This window comes from Hypomesus nipponensis, chromosome 5 (genome assembly GCF_054491055.1).
Source record: "Hypomesus nipponensis isolate SF chromosome 5, ASM5449105v1, whole genome shotgun sequence".
NCBI lineage: Eukaryota > Metazoa > Chordata > Actinopteri > Osmeriformes > Osmeridae > Hypomesus > Hypomesus nipponensis.
The window spans coordinates 6,595,111-6,622,163 of NC_140365.1; the positions used below are offsets into that span (position 1 = coordinate 6,595,111).

General features: G+C 45.7%; 1 protein-coding gene across 3 annotated transcripts in view; it reads right to left on the reverse strand.

The window, feature by feature from the left end:
* Positions 1-223: 223 nt before the first annotated feature.
* Positions 224-27,053, reverse strand: part of mcama (melanoma cell adhesion molecule a) — a 30,663-nt gene continuing 3,833 nt past the window's right edge. The window contains exons 2-16 of one of the 3 annotated variants that reach the window (XM_084698229.1): positions 9,206-9,336; positions 8,780-9,011; positions 8,589-8,659; positions 8,318-8,405; positions 7,944-8,123; positions 7,158-7,285; positions 6,338-6,482; positions 6,115-6,230; positions 5,805-5,946; positions 5,280-5,410; positions 5,027-5,165; positions 4,520-4,555; positions 3,037-3,166; positions 2,790-2,907; positions 224-2,643 (exon numbers count right to left, since the gene is read on the reverse strand). In XM_084698229.1, coding sequence (XP_084554355.1) covers positions 2,623-2,643; positions 2,790-2,907; positions 3,037-3,166; positions 4,520-4,555; positions 5,027-5,165; positions 5,280-5,410; positions 5,805-5,946; positions 6,115-6,230; positions 6,338-6,482; positions 7,158-7,285; positions 7,944-8,123; positions 8,318-8,405; positions 8,589-8,659; positions 8,780-9,011; positions 9,206-9,336 — 1,808 coding nt within the window. In that variant the 3' untranslated portion in view covers positions 224-2,622. Of the gene's footprint in view, positions 2,649-2,789; positions 2,908-3,036; positions 3,167-4,155; positions 4,556-5,026; positions 5,166-5,279; positions 5,411-5,804; positions 5,947-6,114; positions 6,231-6,337; positions 6,483-7,157; positions 7,286-7,943; positions 8,124-8,317; positions 8,406-8,588; positions 8,660-8,779; positions 9,012-9,205; positions 9,337-27,053 lie in introns of those variants that run through there. The other 2 variants (XM_084698230.1, XM_084698231.1) reach the window with 2 other exon arrangements.

Consider the following 27,053-nt stretch of genomic DNA (forward strand, 5'->3'; position numbering starts at 1 on the left):
TGTGTGCTTCTCACTTCCCCTAGACTGCAGAACCGTGGTTACAAAAGACTTCTCCCCTTTCTTCCCTAGAGATTACATTCTAGGCCTGTAATAAGGACCATACTGAACCACAGAATCAGCAATAATAAATAATGTTTTGCTCTGGTTTGAATTAACAATATAACCTCATGCTGATACAATGATCTTCCTCTATATTTTATAAAACAGTTGACATCAAAGACGCTTAATTTCCAAAGGAACATTTTTTTATTTGGCATTATTTTCTTGCAAAAAAAAAAAAGACTTATAAAAAATGCAAGCATCAAATCACAAGAAACATTTAATTTACACACATTTGCAAAAAAAACAAAAAACATTGCTCAACTGTGCAGGTCCAAACATTTCTATCTACCGGTAAATAAACCAAGAAACCATAAACAAAAATAATAGTGTATCAATCAATCAAAGAGATTGCTGCAGGGGGAGGAGGCAGGTTCCAATCCTGTGTTTTCTGAACCTATTGAGCAGTTGGTGGCATTTGACCCTTGGTGACGAGACACCGTTGACACAAAAACAAATGAGTTCCACTAAAGTCAACGAGGGTCCAAACATAATCCTACTGTACCTTCACACGAATACTCACTGCATTCATCAGCTCAACAATACTACTCTAGAACGAATCTCAACTAAACCGGAATGAACACAAAAGGCACACAGTTGTTTCACGGGACAGTGTTTGTTGCAGACACAGAAGTCCACTATCTGAACTCTCAGTGGGATATGGCGGAACAAAATGGATGTCTATTACTACACACAACAACCATACTTAATCCTCTTGATTCCTTGCTGGCCATCTTCACACAGTTTTACATCCCTCTTTATGCAAGTTAAAAGTCCAAATAATACTTTCAGTAACATAAAACCATTCTGATTATGATCAAAGTCACTGGGCTAAGGGAGAGGCAGCTTGCACTGATAGTATCTCTGCCCACGACCTGTACTGAAAGCATCCAAAATAAGATCACACGCAAAAAAATACCCTTAAGTCACCCGCCCACCCCCCATACCCCCCACAAACACAAAAAGATATACATGGCACAAACCAGAAAGAAAAAAAGAATTTCAGTGTATCTTACATTTTCCAAGTGAGACAACAGATTTCCACAGGCACCGCAGATTATAAAACAGTTTGCCGTTTCAAAAAGAGACAATCCAAGGCAACGGCTACAGACACTATCTTATGCTACGATTATTTACAGACAGTACAAGAGCTCGACAGTAGTTCACAAAAAAAATTCATCCAATCAAAACCGTTTTTGCTTTGAAATTTCGAGGCCCATTGGCAATGTTTAGATTCTCAATTTTCCATGAAAACGTTCGAAGTGATTTCAATTTCTTGTCTCCACGTATAAACTGACCTTGTCTGGGCATCGGACAGACTTACAACAGTCTCTTTTTCGAGCCAATGTTAGATGAGTCAGATAAGCACAGATGAGAAACAGGAGACCAGAGGAGTGGAGGAAGCCAGTTTACACTACTGAGACATAGTCCATGTGTTCAGGAGGTTCTTTCGAACAAGTTGTACCACTCAACCACACGCCAAGACATCAGACCTGCTGTAGAAACTTTGAATCTCCTTAAAGTAGGGTAACTTGGCAGTCCGATGACATGGGAGTGACATTATGTTGACAATAGACTGCAATCTAAACAATTATAAGAGGAAATTTGTACACAAACAATAAAGGATTTTATCATGTTGATATCTGTGGACTAGAGGGGCTACAGTGTTTTACTCAAGAACAACAGAGTCAAGTGAAAACAGCCTGACATGCGTCAATGCAAACAATACCAGATTACATTTTCATTTATTGAAAACAGATTTGAACCCGACATTTAACCAGAATGTAGGAAAAATACAGCCTAGAGTATTCTGTCTCTTCAGTGGTGCGTGACTACTCCCGGAGAGACTAAGAAAGATTTAGGGATTTAGATCAATCTGGCTTGCCCCCATCACAGTCAGGAGCAATGTGGGCAGTAAGCTTTCTCTGTTCCCACTGACAAGACACAGCCAGCACAAGGGCAGCTTCAAAGGTTGAAAACGAATCAGTTAGAGGCTCTTTCTGAAAGTTGGGCTTAGGTGAATGGGAAGAACAGATGTCTGGATGATAACACTGATGAAAAGCTAAAGCTAATGGCTCCAATGACATTTACTAGACTTGGGTGTGGAGATGGAAATGTAACGTGTCAAAATACCTTAAATAACTAAATATATATAATATATACACTTTATAAAGTTTAGAATGCATTGTTTATGATCGTTGTTACCATGGTAACAGCAAAAGACAGACTTAAAAAAAAGAAGGCTTTGGGGAGCACAACTGAACAAATAAAATAAACCTTAACGATTCCAACTTCTACTAAACACCTTAGAAATATGCCGTGTGTGTGTGTGTATATGTTTCTGTGTTGATTTGGCCAGATATGGTGAATACTGCTGAACACAAATGTGGAAAAAGCGAATGGTGGTTTGAGAAGTGATTGTGAAGGCGAGTTCCGGCCTCCAGCCTAAGCTCGTCTGAGCCGACACGGGTGGGACACACGGAGCTTCAGCTGGCCTGGTCAGAGCTCGGCCCTCTGCATGTGTCACTTCCGCAGGTCCATGTACTTTACTCCAGGGAAAAGCACATTCGGAGAGGAGGAAAAGGAGATATACCAACAAATGTCAATACAGTTTGACTAGGAGACGGGAGGCGGTTTATAAACCAGTCTAATCATCTGTCGAGGTCTGAGGCCCGCAAAGTTCTAGTTACCTGGTCGCTGGGACCCTTCTTGTCACCGTTGACGCCCTTCAACAGGACGGCCTCCTCAGTTTTGGCGTCGGTCTTCATCTCCACGACGATGTCATCTTTGGTGGTGTTCTCCTTGGTGCTGTGGACAAAAGCCACACACTCCTCAACTGGATATCCAGAGATTCTGGATAAGGAGAGAAACTGAGAGAAGCTGAGTGAAACGGCGTAGCACTCCGGAGGCTTTGCCAACATGTCTGGTTCTACTCACATCTCCTGCTTGCCTGAGCGCCCACACGGGATCTTTCCCTTCTTGTGGAGGAAGTACAGAACACTGACCAGGATGGCCAGCAACAAGATGCAGATGATGATGACCACGATGATCACCCCACTGCCCTCAGCTGGACAGGGAGGGAGAGAGAGAGACAGAGAGACAGAGACAGAGAGAGAGAGAGAGAGACAGAGAGACAGAGAGAGAGAGAGAGAGAGAGAGAGAGAGAGAGAGAGAGAGAGAGAGAGAGAGAGAGAGAGAGACAGAGAGACAGAGAGACACAGAGAGAGATAAACAGAAAGAGAGAGAGAGGCAGAAAGAGAGAGGCAGATAGAAAGGGTTAAAAAGAGAGGTCAATGTTTTCCCAGTAGAGGCAGTGATCTGATCCCCGCCTGGATGGAGATCCAGTTCGACAACAGAGGGATCCAACGTTTGTTAGGGACTCTCAGCTTGGAACTACAAGCAGAAATCCATTCCAGTTAAGCGTTACGATTTCAATACATTGCAGGAAAAAGGAAAGATTGTAGACAGTTAGGTTGCAGAGTTTAAACATGTCTATCAGCACTCGCACACGCATTTGCTCTAAGGAATCTTTGCCGCTGCAACACTATGGATGTGGTCAATCTGTTTAGCTCTGCACATAATAGCTGTGTAACGAGCAGTTATGGTCTGTGTGTTCCAGTGGATTCCCTGTAGGTTGCTGAGGGTTGTAATGTATATTATAGTTTATGACATGCACCACTTTACAGTTAGCCACATCCCATGCTTTCCAAATGAGTGCATTTTTTGCTTTGCTTTTTGTGCCGAGTACAATGGGAAATATTTCCTGTTTTCCCCTGTGACATTGACACTTGAATTTAATCCCTCCAGGAGGAAATTAAAGGCTAATTTTGCCAACTAACGCCATAAACTCCTATATATAAATAGGCAGTAAGCCCCCATTAAAAGTCAAACAATAGTCTTGGTATGTTTTTTATGACACATTCAGAGGCGAGGACTCTATAAAACAGCGAGACATCACATTAACATTCGCCATTATAAGTAAACAAGCGTGCTTGCTTGGCACTCAACCACTTCAAAACCTTTCTGGTGATGCAAGACCCAGTCTAATGACATATTTATCTGGAAAAACATTTGGTGTCTGGATTGTCTTTCTGTGTTGTTAAGTGTTGTCTCGCTCATTTTTTGTAAAATTTTTCCCCTCTCGCCTTCAAATAGAATTGTTAATGTGCCCAGAGGCAAGTAAGAGGAGCCAGTCTTCCAGCCCTCATGGAAACTCTTTTGCGCCCATGAAATATCCTGAATTATTCAAACTGCAATATCAGAGATATGGTCTGGACTGCTGCTCACGTTGAGTATGGAAAATCGTAGAAGTAGAAGTGCCTCTCAATGTCAGAAGACTGATTAAGAATTTTGGAGAAGACGTAGAGACAGATATAATTGTGAATAGACTGTAGACAGGGATCCATTGATAAGGGCTTACCAGGAGAGTAGGGAGCAGTTGATGTGACCATGGGAACTGTGAACAAGCAGAACAATGCTTAATATATGAGCTCCTATCAAGACCACTATAAACCCAGAAATAAATCCTGATTCATGAAAGTTTCGTGGCAGTCCGTATGAGCTCCACTGTATTCCATATGAGTAGACGACCTTTATGCCGCAGGTTCCCACAAACTCCGCAAACACCCAAATACAATGATGATGGAGAAAAAAAAACGGTTCCAGTTTCAAGTATCCAACTGTATTCAAGTATCCAACTGTATTCAAGTATCCAACTGTATTCAAGTATCCAACTGTATTCAAATGTGTTCAACCTCTTTCACGATACCTTATTTCCATACACAAACTTTTAGAAAAAAGTTCACAAGACGTTTTCAGTTTTAAACGTTCAAATTTGGAAAGGTTTGTTCACAGCCAGTGGGAACCCTGCGTATTTAATATCCATGCATCTACAGTGTGTCTGTAGTGGGTACTGTGCATGACTTACTGGATTTGATACTGAATGTCTTGATCTCGGTGCCCATGTCACTGGTGGCGTTGCACAGGGCTATGATGTCAGAGGTCACTTTGACAGACACCACGCTGTGAGCGCTGCGGTCCGTCTTCCTGGAGAGCACCTCCGTGAACTGTCGCACAGTTACAATGTACAATGTTCACCGGGTCAACACTGAACGTGCACATGTAACCCCTGACCCCTAGTCACAAGGAGGCCGTAGAACATGTGGCGGCCCCAGTCTTACCTGGTTGCCAGGGATGTGCCAGGTGATGGAGGGCAGAGGGAATCCGTGGGCCTCACAGCTCAGGTTGACCAGCTTCCCCACAGCCTCGTCCATCGCCTCCTCCCTGTCAGCATCCTTCACCTGTGGAGCCCCTGGGTGGGAACACACACACACACGCACTGTTAGGTTTGGCGTCACTGAAACTCCAATATTGAACTGACTTTCTCTTGTTACTGTCTGTGACTCTCTTGAGCTGGGTGAATCAGCGAGTGTCGCTGAGTCACTCTTTGCGATAACGTGGGTGCTGATGGCTGAGCGGTTAGGGAGTCGGGCTATTAATCAGAAGGTTGCCGGTTCGAGTCCCGGCCGTGCCAAACAACGTTGTGTCAATGGGCAAGGCACTTCACCCTATTTGCCTCGGGCGAATGTCCCTGTACTTACTGTAATTCGCTCTGGATAAGAGTGTCTGCTAAATGACTCAATGTAAATGTAATGCTGACTCACTCAGCAGCTGGCTGGGTGGCGGTGGCGGTGCTGGTGACTCACCCTGGACGATGATGTGTACAGAGCCAGTGGTGTGCAGGCCTGGCAGCGAGGGGACGGTCACCTCACACACGTACTCCCCCGCCGTGTCGTAGGTGGCATCCTGCAGGAGGAGGATGTGACCTAGGCCCACCTGATGCCCATTCTGCACACACAGACACACAGGCATAAGTACCGACCAACCAACACGCTCAAAACAGAAACCAGATGAAACACGTTCAATCAGATTCTTATACAAGACCTTTTTCTATAAACATACATGAGTTACTTAAGTTATACAAAAAAAGTGTGTCTGATTTGTAGGTTGGGGTACCTTCAGCCAGACAGTGGAGGTCTCCAAGGAGGACAGGGCATTGCAGGTGGCTGTCAGGCTTTCTCCTTTATACATGATCTCAGAGTCTTTGGGCACGACCACAGCTGGGTCCAGGTCTGCAGATGAACAGCACCGCTTAGCATGCAGGTATACATACAGTACACTGTCTTGGCAAAACGTGTAGCATATGTGTGTCTAGTGTGTGTGTTTGTGTGTCACTCACAGTGGACCGTGAGCTGTATGTCATCCGAAACTTCCGAAACAGAGTCCAGGTTCAGAGTTTGACACTGGTACACCCCGCTGTCGGCACGCGTCACCCCAGTCAGCACCAGCACGTCATCAGTGACATCCAACACCTCATCAAGACCCTGGAGGAACCAGAAGCACTTCATCACATCTCCAGTATAAGCAGTACCAGCCACCAATACTGTTGGTTTTGTGTCGCAACCAGTGTATGACATCTTCACAAGGAAATGCGCTCATTAGGGTTAAGGTTACTCTTTGCTGTCACAGAAGCCGGCTTAAAGCTTAAGCAATGACCACGTCTTTGGTGAACGTCCTTTAAAGCTGTAGATGCCACCCCACTACCCCTGGGAAGTTTTTGGTGACCTTCCTCATGAGCTAAGCCGTTTGGCTAGCCTTCATCCGCTCTCCTTCGGGCCTGCCTGACCCACCAATTAGAGGAGCTAGCTGAGTTCTTTGCTACACCATCGATGACAGCTGAACATAAGCATTGTGTAGGAGACATGGGAAACAGAGCTGTCCCAGTCAGACTCAACCATCTAATCTCCCGTCCCGAGGCCTTGGAGGGCTCCAAAGATCTCTGTCAGAGCAGAGGGGTCAGACAAGATGACAACCTCTCACAAGGCCTACATACATGTCCCCGACTCGCTTCTCCAAAAGTTCCCCCTCCGGTCTGCATATCAAAAACATTCTCCAGATGTCTACTCCGTGTCGTGCTTTTCTCCCCGCCGGTTTTACGCCTCGGACCTCTCAATGGAGGGCCACAGAAGAAAAGAGGAGGGGGGGGCGTCCATTCTTACTTGTTCTCGGATGAAAGTTAAGGGTGATGGGGGGTTGCCATCACCCTGGCAACGCAGCTCCACAGTGTCCCCCTCTTTGACCGGGCCCTTGGGGGATTCCTTCCACAGCTCCACCACGGTTGTCGGGTCTGGTGAGGGTGGAGGGGGTGGGGTACAGAAACAAAAAGTGTGTGTGTGGGGGGGGGCTGGGGGTTATAAATCAAGGAGGCTTATTCACGCTCTGTAAAGTCACCGGGCTACATCGATTTACAAGCGAGTCATTTACTCAGCGCTGACAACCGCAGTGATTGTGTTTTGGCATTGGCCTCTATGATGTGCTAAATTGGTTCAAACAACAGTTGATGCATTTAGATAACACTGCAACTGCAACACTGCACAGCCCTGGAGCCAGAGGCTGGGGGCGTTCTGGATTGAAGCAAATGCAAGTTCACTCTGGCACCAAGGGAGCTGATGACTTTGGGGCCTGCGGCTCTCGGCAGATTATTACGTTAATGTCATCTGTGCCATTGGCTTCAGGGTGCCACTTTACTGAATGGTACGTCAGTGGATGGGTTACTGTTTCCTCCGCCAACGTGTTGGCTCTGCTCTGCTGCTACACTAACACACTAACCACAGAGCAGCTACAGTTGAGGTAATGACGCCTACTGGGTTTCAGTGGGTGCTGTAGTCATTGGAACTGTAGCCAGGGCTCAATGAAGCTTACATGAAAACAGAGTGAGTTTGAATATTCTCTAGTTAGCATAAGCACATACAGGATATGGAATACAAGATGTGGGTCTGACTTACAGTGCACAGTGATGTTGACTTCCCTGGACCTGGCTGTTTCCACATTCCCAGGAACCAGGAAGCTGACCTCGCAGGAGAAGGAGGCGTCCTTATCCTCCTTGGTCACTTTGTACTGCAGCTCACTCTGGACTGAGTAGAAATCATTGGACTCGCGGGTAACCAGAGTCACTATTTTAACCACTGTGAGAGGAGAAGAGAACTCTTTCAGCATGGCTGTTCTTTGGACAGAATTCACAGAATTGGAAATGGTTGGCCATTGTATTCTCACACTTGGACTTTCACAAGAGTCTGTAATCGACCACTGGCAGTGAAAATGTTTTAAGCGTATGGGTTTGAGCGTTCGACATGTACAATTAAAAAATGGAAACACTCACAGCCCTGTGCTGGAACAAGTGGGATGTTGTCACGGTACCAGGTGATGTTGGGTCGGGGAAAGCCGTTCCTGGCCTCACAGGACGCAACCTGAAGACACACATACACAATGTCAAAGCTTAAACATAAAATTATTTCTGTACAGGATTGTTGGTACATAATTGGCTGGAAAATATTGAAAAGAATCTCACCTATTGTACCTTTAACTTCCTATTCAGGGCATATTTGAAGCACAACTATACTAACTGAAATACTGCCAAAAAGACCACCTACCTTTGAAGGGAGGTCATTGGTCACAGAGATTCCATCAAGGACTCCCTCAATCACTGGAGACTCTGGTGGATCTGGAATAGAACACGACATCTAATCTTTTTAACATGAACAAAAGCTTTCAAACAAAGTGGTCGCCCTCGGATCAGAAATTCGTCAGAGCCATCAGTCCACGGACAAATACGCTTTCATACCGAAAACCCTCAGGTAAGTCTTGCCCTCTCCGTTGCCGGCGGCAATGCCGTTGACCTGGCAGAAGAATTCCCTCTCGTCGGGCAGGTTGATGTCCTCGATGGTCAGCAGGGAGCCCTGCTCGTCCTGAGCCACGGTGATGCGTCCAGAGTAGTCCGTGTTCTCGTCCACCATCTGCTGGCTGTCGTCGCCGTAGAAGATACGCTGTCTTTTGCCACCGCTGCCTTGGAGCTTCTGTAGTCGTTGAAGTCAACGTCATGGTCAGTTCACGACCATACATAAAACAGAGTGCGCATTAGATTGGAATATTCTGAGTGTAACCCATCTGTAGAATATCCAACTATCCCACAGTTTCAGAATTATACGGTGCAATTTCCCCCTGGGATCAATAAAGCACTGCTCTACTCGCTACTGTGGCAGTTACTCACCACAAACCACTGGATAAGGACAACGTCAGGCCTCTTATGGTCACTGAACGAGTACTGACAAGGGATTTCTGCTGAGTCGCCCAGGGACACCTCCATGTTCTCCATCATGGTCACGTCCACCTTGGCCCAAACTGCAGAAACACAAACATACACTACAGTCAGTGGATGGTCAAAACAAAAGTCCTTTCAACAGATACGTGACTATAAACAAACAAGGAAATGCCGATATCCATCAACAGACCCGTTGCTGAATAGACAATTGTTTCAATGAGGATACTAATGATCTCTAAGAGTGAAAGGATCTGAATGAGCCTTTATTCTATTCACAAAACGCAAATTCAAAAAACCCTGAACAAGTGTGTGATCTGAATTGCAGTACAATTATTAATTAGCAAACGATGTCCTCGCATATTCTCTGCGTTTTCGACTGGATGAAATCAGACGGTCTGCGGAGAGGCGTTTATGTTCTGGTGGCTTCAGTGGAGAGTGAAACAGCCGTACACCAGTTCTGGCTGGCAGGGAGCTCAGGCAGAGAAGAGATGCTACAATGTGTGGAATGTGTCCAGACCACCCTAGTGCCCCTCGTAAGCACCGGGCCACTCTCCTGCACTTCAGCATGTCACTTGCCAGCACAGAGAAAGCTCTCGTTTAACACGCTGCATAATTACCCAGTGTTCTCTCTGGTCTCCCCGGGGCCAACCACAACTGAGCCAACGAGCGCTAAAACGGTCCCAAAGGCCTTGTCATGGGAACCGTCACAAACGAGACGGAGCCGGTTTAACAAGTTGTAGAGAGAACTGTCTTGATAGAATGGGGGAGTTATTTTTGGCAGATCCTTTAAAAGACCCTTGGAAACAATTGAAGTACATGATTCATATACAGTCGACTACGACTATCGCTAATTTCAGCCATCTCATCAGTTCTCAAAATTGACCATGTCATTACACTGAAAATCGGTTGGCAAGCACGTAGGTTTTTAAGTAGCCTCTCTTTAAATGAGCATAAGCCAAACACAAAAAGCAGATATGCAGAGGCCGGTTATCTGAGTGACTGAGAGGAGTTCAAGTGTCGCTCCAGACTCTCGAGCTCTTGGCTGCACCCAGGAACAGCCCTTGAGGCCCTGTTGTTTGTGTTTACCACACAGTGGAAGAATGTCGCCTCCCTGATCTCCATCTCTAATACCCTGTCTGGCCTACACAAAAGTAGACATGCTATCAAAGTAAGCTTCCTATTCATGTTAGATACCCTCTGTGCCACGGTGACTTTTCAGATATGACCCCCCCCCCCCCCCCCCACCACTAACTCTGTTCCCCTCCCCCCGCTTACCCCCCCCCCCCTCCGCTCGGTTCTTCAAGCTCAAAGAAAGAGTCTGTTTTTCTCCTTTTCCTCACACCCCCTCAATCTAGGCTGAGAAGTCCTCCTGGGGCCCTTGTCGCTCTCTTTCTCTGGTTTTCTCCTCTCTGCCGCGGACCTCCCCCACCATATTAAAATCCTCTCTGTCTCTCTCCAAATCCCCTTCTTTTCTCATTCATACATTCATTCATTTTCTCTCCATCTCTGTCTAGCGACACCCCAGTAAGTGCGCTAAAGAATGGACAGAGCTGAGAGGGAGAGGCTTCCTTCTTAATTGGAAACATCTGGAACGCGGTGGAGGGTGTTCGTGGGGTGCCTTGGAGACGGACGGATGGATGGATGGAGGGGGGTCGGCGTTGGGGGCGGGGGGGAGGTATTAATGGATCTCTTCCAGTCAGCAGAGGGAATCATAGGTGGGGGGGGGGGGGGGTGAAGCTGGTACAGTTGTGGGCTCACAAAGTTCTCACTACATACTGGGGGGCTGCCAATGTCAATGCCATGTGCGGGGATGTGGGGAGAAAGAGGGGGAGGAATTGGAACTGGCCCCATTCTTTATTTGTGTGTGTGAGTGTTGCTAGGGGTGTGTGTGTATAGTGTGTGTTAGGTGGGCATTGGACTTTGTGTGTATCTGTTCATACCCTCAGCCAACTAAATATGTAATGGTTATATGGACATGGTGGTCTCCAAGTGGGTCTGCAAACTTGCAAAACTGGCTTATACTGAACTATTACAGAATATGCATGCACCTCCAAGAAAAACACCCACACACACACACACACACACACACACAGAAAGCCTTATTAAACTCACAGTCACATCCCGCTGCTCCTATTGAGCTCAACAGCCCCAGCCCCAGGCACTATTGTCAAGAACCTGCTTTCCTCAGACTACCCTCTCCTTTATCCCTTCCCAAGCGCCAAGCAACCAGCCTGCCCTCTGTGGCCCTGCTCGCTGGGCCTTGTTTGCGCTGTGGTTTCCTCTCTCGCTCTCTCTCTCCTCGCTGTCTTCAAGCCTCTCTTTCAGTCCGTGTCGGGAGGCCCCAGGCTGTGCCCAGCCGTCCGTGGGCCTAAGAAGCGCATGCCATTGTTCCCACACCTGCGACGACCTTATCGCCCCCCTCTATCCCCTATCGCTCCCGAACAGCACCGTCCCCAAGAAAAAAACACCCAAAATATGCTTTTATGCCCCCCCCCCCCACCCCCATCGACTCAGAGGTTAAAGGGAGTTTATCATGCTCCTGGTTTATTTGCTGCTGTATTTGCGGCTGTTAGTGGTTTGGAGAGAAGGGGGCTGAGTGGTGCTAGGGGGGCTAAACCATCACTAAAGTTGACGTTAGAGATTGTGTCTTGTGGGGCCCTCGTAACTTTTGGACTAATCCGATTAGTACGGGGACGGAATATCTCCTCATCAGGGGATTTGACTTCTAAAGCCAGCACGAGTCTCATCTGTGTGTGTAGACAGGCAGAAACCCCACACACGCAGACACGCACACACACGAACACACGCACACCCTTCAGTATACCTGACCTGTGGACGTGGCCTATCAACTCTCCGGTGTGTTTTCACTAGTTAAACAGAGTCTGTTGGCTGACGCGCAACTCGTCCAGTCTGCAGACACACGCCGCTGGATATTTGGACGTGTTGACAGGTCTGGTAACGAGGCAATGAGGCTCGAAACTACCGCGGAGGAGGGGCGGTGTGTGTGTGTGTGTGTGTGTGTGTGTGTAAAAATTGACTGGCTGTTTTGTCTCCGGTGAGTACCGTTTGTCCTTCGTGGTTCAACCTGCATTTGTACATTGAGTCCAACCTAGATTTTCACATTGTTTTACCAGCGGAGGCCTCCCCCCTAACAATAGGCCTAAGACAATGGGAACAACCATCCGTCTTGTGGGGGGGGTACAGTCCGCCATTATGCACCTAATGCTCAGACAATAGCATCAGACGCTAATCACAGTGGTCGCTACATTAGCTTCTGCCTCCCCTCCCTCCCAACCCACAAAGCCGATCAACTGGGGGTGTCGCCCCACAGCTGAGCTCATTTAGAGCTCCAGCTGTTCTCCGTCATCCTTATCCGCCGGCCGCAGACCCACCGGCCGCACGCTGACAACAACAGCCCAAATCACCTGTGAATGAAGACGCCCGACTTACTTGAATGGGAGATATGGAGTAATCCCTGCCCTGTGTGGCCAGCCATGAAATAGCCTTATGTGAATGTTGTCGCTGATAAACAGTGGGTTGTGAGCTTCTACATAATGAAGGATTTCTAGGCTGCTGATATAATTGTGAGATCAGTGCAATTATAGAGTTAATTTGACTTAGCACCAGATGCGGGCTTTCCCTTGCTTATACTTTCCATAATTCTGCTTAGGGGTGTCTTTTGCCTTTGGCCAAAAGCTTTTCTTTATTCCCTGTGCTGATCAGTGCATGGCCCTCCCCCTGCAGGCCCTATGTAGATCAATGGGAAGACGATGCAGTTCAAAGATGAAATGCTGTTTTGGAACGAGGCCTAGTGATCTCCAGACCGTCACTACACTGTCTCAGGGGCTTGCTGTTGGTTAGGGATCCTCTTCATTCCAATACACTCCACCAACACATTAGTTTGACTTCACACAAACCCGAGGAGATTCTCTCTCATCCTTCAAACGCTTTTGTTTTCTGGCCTGTTTCTATGAAGTCTGGTTGAAGTGACAGCCTTGGGGTTCTGAGGGACCTAAAAGGGGTCAAAAGGAGTAGGCGTGTGCATGCGTGTGTGTGTGTGTGTGTAAGTGTGTGTGTTGCCGTGTAACTGGGGATGACAGAGAGGCAGCGATGACCCTCTAGCTTTGAACCCTCCAGTTTGGTCTGTCTGAAACACCTGCGGGACGCTATACAGCACCCACCTGAGATCAAAGAGATCCTGAGCTCTGCTCTCTGCGTGTGGCACACATCAACACACACACACACACACACACACACACACAAGCGCTGGCACACACACACACACACACACACACACTGGCAGCACATAGCTCTACACTGGAGAGGAAGCCCCCTTGACCTACTGATCTCCCCTTGCTTTGTGAACTAGCCTCTGGCACAAATCTCTCCAGGAGGGTCTTGCCAGTGTGTCTCAGACATTCATTCAGAGATGGGAGCAAAGGGAAGGTTAACGTTTTTCCCTGAGAAAAAAAAAAAAAGGAAGGAAGGGAATGGTGGACCACATTAAACATGCTAATCTCTTCAAAGTAGGGATGTGTGTGTGTGTGTGCAACAGGACATACACACATGATCCCTGTTTTACAAACCACAGAGAACGCCTAACAAAAACCCCCATGTTTGAGCCCAGTACACAAACACGCCATGAACATGCCACAAACACGCCCCAAACACATAATCCAGGTTAGAGCACGAGATGTCAACATGACCTCTCAGTGTAGCCTACACGCCCCTATCACAACCTGAAAGGATGCACAACGGTTATGCAACAACAGCCGAACCATGTCAATAACCAAACACCATGCTGTGCTAGACTGTTTTGCTACTTGTAGCTACTTTCTTATGTATCCCTCAAATCTTCTTCCTGCCTCTAACCAATACCATGGATCCAACTGGTTCTTTAAGGAGCGCTAATTATTCCCAATGGGAAAGTAACTTCTTAAGGCCTTTCATTAATATTTGAAGATCTTCCTTGAAGGAGAAGGGATGTTTTATTTACACTCCTATCTGACAGGCTCTGCAAAGGACTCTGGGTGTTCCAGTAAGCAGGATGCATCAATAGACTCCCAGTGTTCCTGTGCTCCAGCATGCAGCTTGTCCTACATTGGGCTGGCTAATTGAAGGTCAAAGGAGTAAATATGGATTGGAGAATCATGTTTCAAAGCATGGACAACCATTTTTATTTTTGTAGATAATTGTGCCTTTTGCAACACCAGTACTGGTCTCGATGGTCTCAAGGAAAAAATGTCTTAGTAAGAGAAATATGACACTTTCCTGCTTATTACTGTGTAGGTGGACACAAACGACATTCGGCTTTCACCACAGACTGGCCTATGGTTTGCGAAACGAGATGATTTGAACCGTAATCTAGAATTAAAATCACAGGGAGTGAAAGACGAGCTTAACTGACATTCACAGGAGAAAGGTCAGGTGGCCCATGGTAAAGATGGCAACTCATCTTAACGTTTGGCCAGTGATGTTATTACAACCCTATAAATACAGGAGCTGCTTCACATCAGCCTTCTCATGACAGCGGCCTTGAAAGAACCCTGACAATAGGGCTCCTTGTCTGCGCACTCTGCTCTGCGGTTACCACAGTAACATATACTGTATACTCACTCCAGAGCTCCTGGAGGGAGAAGGGAGGATGTAGGTTCGGTCATCTGGCCTTGATAGATGGTTCATCTTGAATTTGGTGAGTTTAAGATATGCGATCTTCTATAACCTTGATGAAAGCAGGCCTACATAGCTGCTTCATAGATGTATTCGCAATAATAAACTAGCAAGTGTGACGGGCCACCCCATACTTCAGGCGGTTTGCTCTGGCCCAGGATCGGGGAACATCTGCTCCGGAATGATTTCAGGAGCATGTGACTATGAGCCTTACGAAGTTTAGGCCTGCTACGTATGTATGAAGGCTTAAAAAAACGTCAGGACTTTTCTTTCATTCGAGACTAACTCGGTTATTCGGCGCACTGCAGCCGTTTCACATTTACATTCTGAGGATGCGATACAGCCACCCTCAAATCAAACGGATCACAAAGCCTGCTATGGATACTGGAGCGGCCCAGCCAATACTCTGACTCCACCTTCTCTGGCACATCCTCCGCATTCCCATCCCCTAGCAGGCTGAATGTGGGATGCGTGTGTGTGTGTGCGCGCGTGCGTGTGTGTAAAACCCCGCTCCTCGTGTGCTGGCGGGGCCCTCGGCCAGCTTTTGGCTGTCCCACAACAAAGGACTATCTGCATACGCCTGTCCTTTTATCCCATCGATCAGGCGTCAAGGCAATGTCAGGCGGGCAGAGCCACACCCGAGACAGGAGGATCCCACCAGCAAGCAGCATTTCTCCAGTCTGTGAACCAGCAACCCACCCCACAAACCCCCCCCACCCCCCCTGCCAAGAGGGCTTAATGCCCTCAAAGAGAATAGCAGAGTGATCACAGGTGCACTACTGTGTTAATGAGAGGAGAGAGGGGGGGGGGCAGCCCCCCAAAACTCCCAACCCCCATTTCTTTCTACTAAAACTCCCCAGCTCTCAGCTAATGAGAGCCTGAGCTAGTCTGAATTCTAATCTTTTATTTTACCGGGATTCTTTTAATAGGGCTTTGGGATAAGCCCGTTCTAGTAATGGATTATGGGCTGGTAAAAGAGGATGATTTGGGCTTTTGGTGTTGAGATAAAGATGTATGCTGTTTTTTTTTTGTGTTTTTTTTTAAGGTAGACAGCCCCAAACCAAACTTTTTGTTGTACAGAGACAGGGGCTGTGAATATCTCAAAATCTCTCGTTTTCTTTTCACCCCCTCTCAAATAACAGCTCCCCATCACAACTCAGTGTTGTACACTGTCTGAGGTTTGGCACTCGGTGGGCTTGTCTTGGAGTCCTCTGGCCTGGAGCAGTTTCAGCTGCTAACTGCACTCTTCTCTGGCTCCTCTCCCCACCAGAAAAAGTCAAAGGTGAAAGTCTAAACAAATGTTTTCTTTATCACTACATAATCCTCAGAGGCAGTATGGTAGTCTCCTAGCTAGTCTCTCCCCGATTCTTCACTTTCATCCTACCCTCCAGCACTGTTTACAACAGGCACACAGCACAGTCCTTCAAGTTCTACAACCACATCTGTTTTCACAACAAACCGCTCTGTTTCACCTTGAAACAGCACCTCAACTCCAGTGGAAAACCCTGCTCTCGCTTTCTTAGACCAAATCCACCACAGAGCCAATCAGGCAAAGTCAAGAAACGACATTGTACACTTACATTATCTGTTACCACAACTAGGAGAAAGCCTAGATTTTTTTTATTAACAATGCGGAGTTCCCGCCTTTCCTCAAATGTAGACATTGAGACGTGGACTCGAATCCTCTGAGCGAAATAACATCAACAGCTCAGGGACGTATTGACTGGGTCATGTTGCCAAGACCTTGACAGAAGCTACTGTTATGGCTGCCTTCCCCGTGCTGTGGGTGGGCCCGTGTCATGCTGGGCTGGGGTACAGAGAAGGGGACTGGGCTGGACGAGGGTTCAGGGTGAGATAGAAGACTTCGGTTTATGCTGACACACAGGCAGCTGTAACAATGGGGGTCATCTCTTAAATTCCCAGGATAGAGACAGGCACAGCTGGGGTAAAGGAACTCTCCTATTGACACCTGTCGCCCCGGCCATTTGTCAAGTGCTTTGTGGGAAGTGAAGGCAGGGGTGGGGGATGGTTTCGAGGGAGTAATGGTGAGAAAGTGGAGGAGAAGGCATTGGACCACACACAATGGCTGACACTGTTCCCTCACCCTTTTTGATTTCTCTCTCCCAACCCCTGCCACACCTGTGCCCGTAACAAATCCTCGACTTCCTTTACCAGCACATGAACCCCCGATTATGAGCTCCATTGGGAGGCCCCCTTTCCAGACCTTCGGGTTCCAGATATCCGGGCTCTGTAATGTCTCCACTGGGACGTCAACAGCAGGTGCTCGGCTGCTTTATAACAGCATATACCTTCTGCTTCGGCCATAATGTTGCTTTAAGAGACAACTTTACGTAGCCTACTGTTTTGTAGACTTTGCAAACCGGATGCATGGTTGCTGGTCTGCTTTTTAATGGAGACCCTTACATAACCACATGATAAGCTTTAGTCATTGTTAGCTCAAGAACTGATCTGGAAAATGGCCTTCAGCTAATGATGAAACTGTCTCCGAAGCCTAAAGATTTAAAGATAAATTGAGATTCTGTGGACAATGGGCTTATGTTTTCGTTGTCTCATCCTTAAGCAAATGGAACAAGTTCTCTTCTCACTGAGACACTAAGCATACAAAGAGCCTATGTGTGCTCAAGCCATCATCTGTGTTAGCCACACTGATTATGTGATTGTGGAAAGAATGGTAGAGTGAGAAAAAAAGTTAGATCCTACTCTTTCTCTGAAAGTCTTCCTGTAAACATATCAGCTAGATGACATTCTTGGAGATAATGGCTTTGGGCTACTCAGCCAAAAAAAAAAGAAGAGAGACGGGATCCCTCCTCTTCAGTTGTGTTCATCTGAAACTGGTAGGCTGTAAGCATTACTGCAGCACAAGCACAGGCCGTCCCTACAGGATCATCAGTAGGCACAGCACCGCTCTTTGATTACCTGGGTGATCTTTTAACAGCAGCTAATATCAGGGGGAGTGGAAGGGGAGCGTTTGATATTTAGGTATCTCTTCATCCTCTTTGAAATGTCAGGTTCAAAGATTCAGAATAATCACCTTGATCTCTGGCCTGAGGAGACCTTAAGAAACACCATGCCAATATTTCCTCGTCATCGCGGAATAACAGCAATGTCTTTGTCAGATACTTGTCATATTCTAACCAGCCTGACAAGAATCATTATCATTGACGATATTGCAAAAATAGCTCCCTGGCATAATGCGTCCACATTCTTTGTGTCCACGTTTTGATCATCCTCCTGTCAGGTTCACCAAATCCAATCAAAGCACATTCGCTGCATAATGAAACTGTTAGATGTTCCAGCCTTTTATCATCAAATTAAGTTATTCAATTAGGATGCTATCCAAGGCTGACTCTCTGATATGCTAACTCACTCAGCCCTGATTTTAGAGCTGGGGGGCACCGAAAACTGCAGTAAGAACAAAAAATGTATCAATATCCAAACTTAGAACTTGTAGTCTAGACTACTGAGTCAGCAGTATTCATACCAAATGCTGATTTTCAAGTAATAATCTAATTCTGTGTGCCGAATTGTGTCTGAATCTGTGGATGTAATAATAAGATAATAACACTTTATTTATATAGCACATTTCATACAATAATTACAGCTCGAGGTGCTTTACATCAAATCAATAAAAACAATATGTAGACACACTGTAAATGTTTTTTAGGCCAAGCAAGCACTGTCGAGAAAGCGTTTCTGTGAAGTCCTGCCAGTTCATTTAGGTCCCATCAAGTCCACTGTCAACTCCAGCAGATTCCCTGCTGGACTGGACGCAAGCCAGAGAACGAGCTGCAAACCCATTGATATGCGAGAGAAGAGCGGGCGATGATCTAGCGAGGGTTTGTCCTCCACAGCTGGGCTTTTGGGGGGGGTCATTCTTTTACACTGCCTCTGAATGGCTGCATGTTTTAGTGTGGGTTCCTATAGTATGGTTGTTTTGGATGTGCTGCTCTTTGTTGCCTTGTGAAAGTGAAACACCCTATCGCTCCGTTCTCCTACGTGTGCAAGCTTTTGTTCGGATGTCTTATAATGTACATGATGCAAGTGCAACATGATCATATCATCCCCTAAGAGTAAAGAAATTGAGTTAGAGTATTTGCAGCCAACACCCTGCCCACCATTCAGATGGCTGTGATGTCACTAACCGTCACATGTATGATACGTCAGCTGGGTGAAGAAATAAAGATAAAGAGAAGATATCGAGATCATTCTATAGAGAAAGCTTAAACGCATCACATGGCCTCAACCCTAGAGGCATAGCTGGTACCTAATCCAATAGTCCTCAGGAAACCGACAAACAACAAATGGTTTGTATGTGAATGGAAGGGGACAGAGAGTACACAAACAACAAGGGTCAACACAAACTCTGCTAAAATCCCTGTACTTCAGATGTAATCCAATACGAAAATTATTGGTAGACTATTTCTTTGTAAGGGAAACTTTGCAAGGGCAGAAATAAAATCGCAGAATAAATCTGGTCCACCCGGTGACACACGTCTGATTCAAATAAACTCGTTGACATCGGCTTGTCGGTTTCCCATTCTCATTTTAATTGGCCTCTGCCCCGGTGCTCTGACTGTGCCCGGTGTTTGTGCTTGTGTATCTGCTTGTCAATATCACAGTTCCTGGTGTCTGCTGGGTGAGCAGGTGCCAGTCAGTGGGAGATGGAGGGGGCCTGCTGTGTCCTGACTCCTCCAGCCCTGCAGGGGGAAGTGCTGAGTCAGGTGTTCCCTAACAGGCCGGCTGGCCTTTAACCAGAGCTGGTGTATTTTCGGCGTCCACGAGTCCTGGCTAAGGTAACTTGTTGCGCCTGATAGAGGTGATACAAGGACTTGGGCCGAGACCAACCCCAGTTTTGTAAGCAAACATATGTAGCTAGCTCCGCTCGCACAAACAAGCTAAGTTGGGCTCAGTTGGTTACATAGGTCATGTGTAAAGGTCCTTAAGAGGTGGGTGTTAGCAGTGGCTGACTGAGCAGCGGCACTTCAGGAAGCATCAATAATTAAGAGCTGGGTAATCATGGGACTTAGGACAGGGTCTGTTACATCAATATTGTTAGACTATATTCGTATGACCATATGGAGACAACATGGAACATGTTGCCAACATGGAGCCTACCATGGGACTACAGAGGAGAAGACAGTCTTGGATAACTGTATGTGAAATGAACTTCTCGGATTCTCCTCAGGATTGATTAAAGATACTGAAAACCTTATCCAGACTGTGCATGATGTACTACTATGGTCACTTATTTCCTCGTAAAGTATTCAAGTTCAACTTGAGTGCCAAGCGTTGTGTTTAATACAATTAGGCGAAATCAATGCACTTAAGACATCTCAAGGCATTAATTCTGGACAAGCCAATACTCACACGTGGCTTTGTCCATTCCACTAATCAATAAAACAGCTGGTAAGAGGTCAAGTACAAACTTGAGATTAAAATAGCAATTTACCTGGGTACCAAAACAATGTTTACAAGGAGTAGGTATATTCTTCAGACTTAATGTGAAATAATTAACTGCTATGCTGGTGGACATTTAAAGCCTAATTTTTCTTCCCACTGGTAACCAAAATGGCGGCATTCCACCTGACAACTCTGACTAGTAAATACATGCATATAAACACAGTTTATGGCAACATTTATTGTGAGGAAATGAACTGCAGACCATGAACCCTTTCAAACGGAAGAGGTATAGGGTTGAAAGCCGTAAGCATGTTTTAAAGGATTAACAAAACCTTGGGCCTGGCAGTATTCCAACACTGTCTGCCGAGTGATTTATTCTTTCAAGAAGTTTAAAACAAATTGAATGTTGTCTCAGAATTTATAGGTTTTAGAGGAAAACCTCAGCACGCTGAATCAGACAGTGCCCATCTGAAAACCTTGCCAGCAACATTGTTTATCTGCATGAGGCGGGACAGCGTGTGCAGTTAGCCAGGCATATCTATTGACCGCTCTATCAGACGACAGAAACCTAAGTGATTTGCGGGCCAGGAGCAGGGAAGCAGGGGAATCTTTATTTAGCTAATGACAGCTTCTCTGCAGAAGGTCATTAATTCTAGCCCCAGGAGGAAGAACAGAGAGAGCTTTGTGGGTTTGTTGTTTTCTGATCTAGAGGTAAAAGCTGAAAGGGGGAGGAGGCTACATAGACCCACCATAAATATCTGAACTACCCAATGGCTCCACTTAAACAAACCAGCATAGCTGAGTGGGTGATTTGTCAAAGACAGACCGCAAATAAAACTGAGTAAGATCCATTTCCACATTTTTGCAAAATGGATAGACTTCAAATTATTTACAAGACACTGACCTTTCTTTGTCTAAAAGAAGTTATACAAGCACGAGTTGTACGACAAAGCAAATGTCTTGGAGAACACTGGACCCGGTAGGACCCAAGCCATGTTTCTACAGGCCGCAACAGCTACATACACTCATTGCACTCGGTGACGGGTCGAAAAGCCAACAGCTTTTAGGGTGTATACCCTGCATATACATCTGTACAGACACGGGCTCGACTTGTAAGTGTGTTCTGATCTGTGTACTCTGAGCCGTGAGTGAGTCCATTGATGAGTTGACAAGGCGGGCATGAGTGTTTGATTAAGTATCACAGTCCCGCCAGTGTCCCTTAGCCCGCAGCAAAACAAGACCTCCCTTCAAGTTTGTCAGGAGGGATGGACCAAACATGAAGGCTGGAGGACAGCTGGGGAACACTCAGACTCAGCTCAGTTACAAGGGGCTGCTATCTCCTCATTCTCCAGATTCTCGACTTACGATGTTAAAACAGCATGAGTTCCATTTTCATATGGAAGGGTGAAAAGGGGGCAACTTCAGGCTGTTCCGACTTGAATCCAAATATACGGTCCTCCCCGTGTCATCTTAGATCATCTGTACCGTGTCATCTTCTCAAACCGGGATTTGATTTTGAAAAATCTACTTGCGAAATGGTTCTGCATTGTTTTATGTAATTTAAGAGATTCCTGCAAATGTATCATGGTTACTCTCAGGGAGACAGGCCTGAGTTTGGTTTCCATGACAAACTGCAGGTGTATAGAACCTCTGCAGGGCAATTCCTACAGTTTAAACCTAAGCTATTAGAACAAGCTCACATTGCAGTTTTCACGTGACCGGTCTTCAGTCAAATGGCTATAGACGTGTGTCTAAGGTTTTAAGCATCTTTCCCCTTAAGTCCCCCAAAAAGCTAACTCTTGAGTTCCAACTTCCAACTGTTTAACAAATCCCATGTGTTACTTTTACCCTGCCTTACAGTGTAGGCATAATCTGTTAAAAGTCTCTCTCAGTTTATTATCACATTTCCAAGGAACTTCAAACGATGATTTAAATGGAACTTTTAAGAAGAACAGACACTCACAGAGCAATGTGTCCATGCGTTTACAAGGGGCTGGTTTAAAGCCTGTAAAAGACACCTCAGAGCAGTTATTTATGCATGAACTCCAATCGTTGTGTGACATTAGAGCCAAGACACCTAACAGGTCCTGTCATAAGCTTAAGTGGAAATACATTCTAAAACCTAAACATTTAGTGAATCCATATTAGAAACTCCCAAGACAGAGGGAATTAATAAGTCACTGTCTCCATGAAGTTTTAAAACTATTCCAGTTTCTTTCCAACCGTGGAATTTCTTTTTTTCAAACCACTTCCTTGGATGAGTGGGATTAATGAATGCATTTTGATTGCAAGATATAAGATTCTTGTTCTCCTTGGAAAATCATCTGCGTTGGATGGATAAGAGGATGCATTGTCCAACATCCATCAAAAGGCATCTCAAAATGTCACCAAATGCTAATCAAAACACATCAGGCTAAAGCAGAAGTCAAAAACAAAACGATCATGGACTGGAAGTCCATCGGCTGCACATGTATGTCACCCGTGCACCTAAGTGTCACGCAGACTGGCACTGAAACGTGCTACTTCCAACAGAGAAAACCAACCAATTGTAAACTGTACAAAACTTATATTGTGTCTTTCTCTCATGGCACTGACAAAATGTCTGTCCTGTGTCACCTGTACCTGAGTCAATGACATAGTCCATAACTATTTGCCCCCAAACTCTGAATGTTGGTCCAGGTATCATTACCATATGAATCTTATGAAGGGTAACAAACCAACCAAAAGTTATTTAATTTTGCCTTCTGTCATCACAATCCTCATTGCCCCATATCCCTGTGCTTGCATGCCAGTTAATAAGCATGGAAGGGACCTTGGGGCTAGTAATAACATTAACCCACCAAGCTTTTGCAGTGTTTTTACTTTCTGCTTCTAGTTGCAGGCAACTCAGACTGTAATTACCCTCAATTCAGGGTGGGTGGTTCTCCTCCAAAGGTCTGCTTACACAGGCCTCTTTGATCCCGTTCCTGTGGTGGCTAGTGTCTTGCTCTGCGTTTCGTTCTGGGCGACTTTTAACTATATATTATAGGCCTACTTCAAAGTGCTATTGCCTACCAGGATATTGCAACTACAACTAGAACAGAGTTACCAATTAGCTAAAGAAGATACTTCTATTCACAAGGACTTTGCTTTTAGACAAGACAACATTTTGCCAAATCATTTTTTCTGCGGGCGAAACGGCCACTTTAGAGAACCACATGCAAATGATGTCTTCAAATAAAACAATATGGGCGGCAGCACAAGCAGCCAGGCAAATACCGTCTTTGAAATTGAGAAGTCAACAGGGCATCTCACCATTCCTCAGACCACTCCATCCATTCCTCCACTACACTTTGTCAAACGCCAAATGTCCTGCAGTCAAATTCCAGTGGATGAGGATCCTTTCACACCCTAATTCCCCTGGAGCCCCTCACATAACACCAGACACAAATCATGTCAATGACACGGACACTAGAGTGAGGGGCGACAAATTGAGCGACAGCCGCTTTCACCAGAGACGTATTTTCTATGAATATGCATGCGCATATGCCCCGCCTGCACCCATATCCGTCTCCTCACCAAATCTGCCATTACAGGCTCATCCGAGACTCATTTTAATTAGGAGGGGCACATGTAATGTATGGGATGAGAGCTGGTGGTGGCAGGAGGTTGGCTTGGTGCCATAAACGGCATTATGTGTTGCACCAACTGCCTTCTCCATTTCACCTGTCTCTGTTGGTTGACCCTAGACAACACCAATCTGCCGCGGGTTGAAAAAAGAGCCAGCTAACTAGCATCTGGCAGAATGGCATGGCTATTTTCAATCAATAGCTTTTAAATCATTCTTTACGCTAGGATTCTGCCAACTAAAAGTATACCCTCATTCAATTGAGTTCAATGTTTAGCTTGGCTAGAGATACCCATGAAAAGATTTGCTGGAGTGGGACGGTTGTGCGAGTCCCACTGGTTTGTAAAATGTTTATTTGAAAAAGTGCCTCTGGAGAGGAAAACCACTGCAGGGCCTTTATTCAAAGGCAGAATATTCATGTATCTGTGCTGAAGTTCAAATGAATCAAATTGTGCTAAAAGTGCTGATGTTTTGCACATGTAAGCTGTAGGAGAATTCTTTTTTTATTTGTGCAATTCTTCTTCTTGTAATATGACTCAAACACAATACTGCTGGCACAAAATTGGTCATACTGACTTTTTGGGAAGGTGATAGCCTATTTAATGGCAGGAGTGAGTCATTTGCTAAACTGGCATCTTGACATAACCCAAGAACAAAAGATACCAGCAGACTGCATTCCTCAAGACAATGACATGTTTTAAGGGTACCCTCAGAGCCAACATTTAGGCTGGCAGGTACATTGTTCCATGACGAAAACTATCATATCCATTACAAGGGTGTCCACACCAAAGATGATTCTGGAACCTTTTCTGACATCACCTTGGTCAAATTTCACAAACTCCAAGACCTGAGGCATGTCCCTGAGGTATTAAGAACAATAGGCTAAGATATGTGCATGTATAAGGAGGAGTCATGTTTACATTCCAGCACCCTCACAACACACTTGTGGTTTTATTTCTTCCTATCAGACAATGCCATGGCTGTTTTACTGCAAATTGGCACACTATTGGCAACACCAGAGGAATATCATACTTAAGTGTCAGTTGCAGAAATGCACAACGAATGAATTTAGATGGCTGAGCTGTATTGAACGTTGTCTTGTTTAAACAAAGAAAAAGGAATTTAGGGGTTATGCAAGTTTATCCAAATTTTGTGGAAAGTTGAGCTAAATACCTGTCACTATGTTCACCTCAGCAAAGACAAATCATATTATCTGGCAAACAATAGATGGGAGAGGAAATATGTTCACTAAGGATACGCTACAGGCTTCTTATGGAAAACCAGTTTTAAAGAGCCCTGTCATTTCATCCAGAATCTATTGTGACACTGTTCAGCACTTAATCTTGGACAATAAGACAAATCTGATCCCAAGCTGTCCATCCCACGGCATCCATCTCTGAATCTTCAAATTCCCAACAGTTGCTCCTCTGGTGTTGGTATTTTTATGCAAATCAATATTGTTTACTACAGCAACAGAGATACATGAACGCCTGGCAGGCGGAGGCTGCATCCACCAGGGACTGGAGCCAAACAAAGACGAGGGGGAACGGAGGAAGGTGGGCAACAAGGAAATGAGGGGAGGGGGTGTGAGAGGTGTGGGAGGAAAGATTCTTGACTGAGAAGAATGGGGATGGAGGTTTAGATTGAGAGAGGGAGGGGGGGGGGGCGGGCTGAGGAGAAGGAGAAGACCATTGTGGTGTATTGTTTCTGTGTAACTTGAGCAGCAGACCCCCCCCCCCCCCAAAAGCCTGCCTTGTCCTGCCTGTGAACTGGATGCCAGGTGTGTGCAGCTGTTGGTGGTTGAATGGTGTTTGCAGTAGTACAGGGAGAGATTTGGGACAAAAGCAGAAAGAGGAGGAGGCGTTCCAGGGAAGGCGACATCAGAGAGGTTTCTCAGTCCCTTTGGTATTGTCGGGATCTGTGCCAGAGCTGAGAGCCTGGCCCAGGAGAGTGCCATGTGTCCCACAGATGGACACTCCGAATATAAGGGGACATAAGGTACAGAAGGGCCAATCCTTCCTATTGAGAGCTGAGGCACTGCACTGGGCTTGAGTACATACAGTCATTCTTGGAAATTATGGTTTTAGGTCCATCAACAAAAAAAAATGCATATTTGCTTGATGAGATTATTGTAAATACTAACGCAATTAACAAATCTAGGGGCAAGAGAAGGAACAGTCAGTCAGACTGCAACCTACTGAGCCTAGTTAAACATTTGTACTCGACTGACACTAGCATTCTCAATTTAAGCACCATATGGATACATGGTTTCTTCTTCATAAACCGAATTCCCTACCGATTACAAGAAAGGTGCGAAAGTCCAAAACAACTTACTTCTTACTGCACATCCCCCAAATAAAAAGGAACATTACCGTTTTGGCAAGGACTGAAACCATTGTGTGGTTTTTCTACATAGTGCTAGATTTGCCTGAAAGAGTTCAGCACTTTTTGGCATTGGTCCACGATAAATTCTTCACCCCCCTGGATGCCCTCGGATGGTTGTTATTCACTCTCACGGCCAATTACCACAGTTAGCCTTTCTGTCCGACTTTGATAAATAACCATCGCCAACAACTTACAGAAAGCACAAGACCAGCTAGTCTGAAGCAAAACTCACTCTTAAACACTCTTAAACATTCCATTTGAATGAAATAGGTGTCTGAAACTGAAAAAGTTTAAAAGCAACTGTATTTTTCTTGGCCTCCCCCCCCCCACATGTAGTCAAAGCTGAGATTATTCCCTCCAAAAAAAACGAATAAATCTAACCACTTCATAAAAGGCAGCTGTTCAATATGAAATCCCACACTAAGATCAATAATCCATAGCCTAGAGACAATGCATGCATGGCAAAGCCCCTGTAGGCCAGCAGCTCAGAGCATGGTGGTTGCCTGTTCATACCAAGCCAGCGAGACAGCAAGCCTTTATCTCTGATTTATAGTGGCTTTTTTTTTCTTTCTACAGAGCGTAGTAAAGACAGCAAAGCTAAAACGTAAAACAATTGGGCTGTAAGCACAGTCAAATAAATGGTTTGGCTTATTATGGACATGGGCTAAACTGGAGACGGACGGTTCCAATCTAGACAAAAGCCTGTCTTGTCAC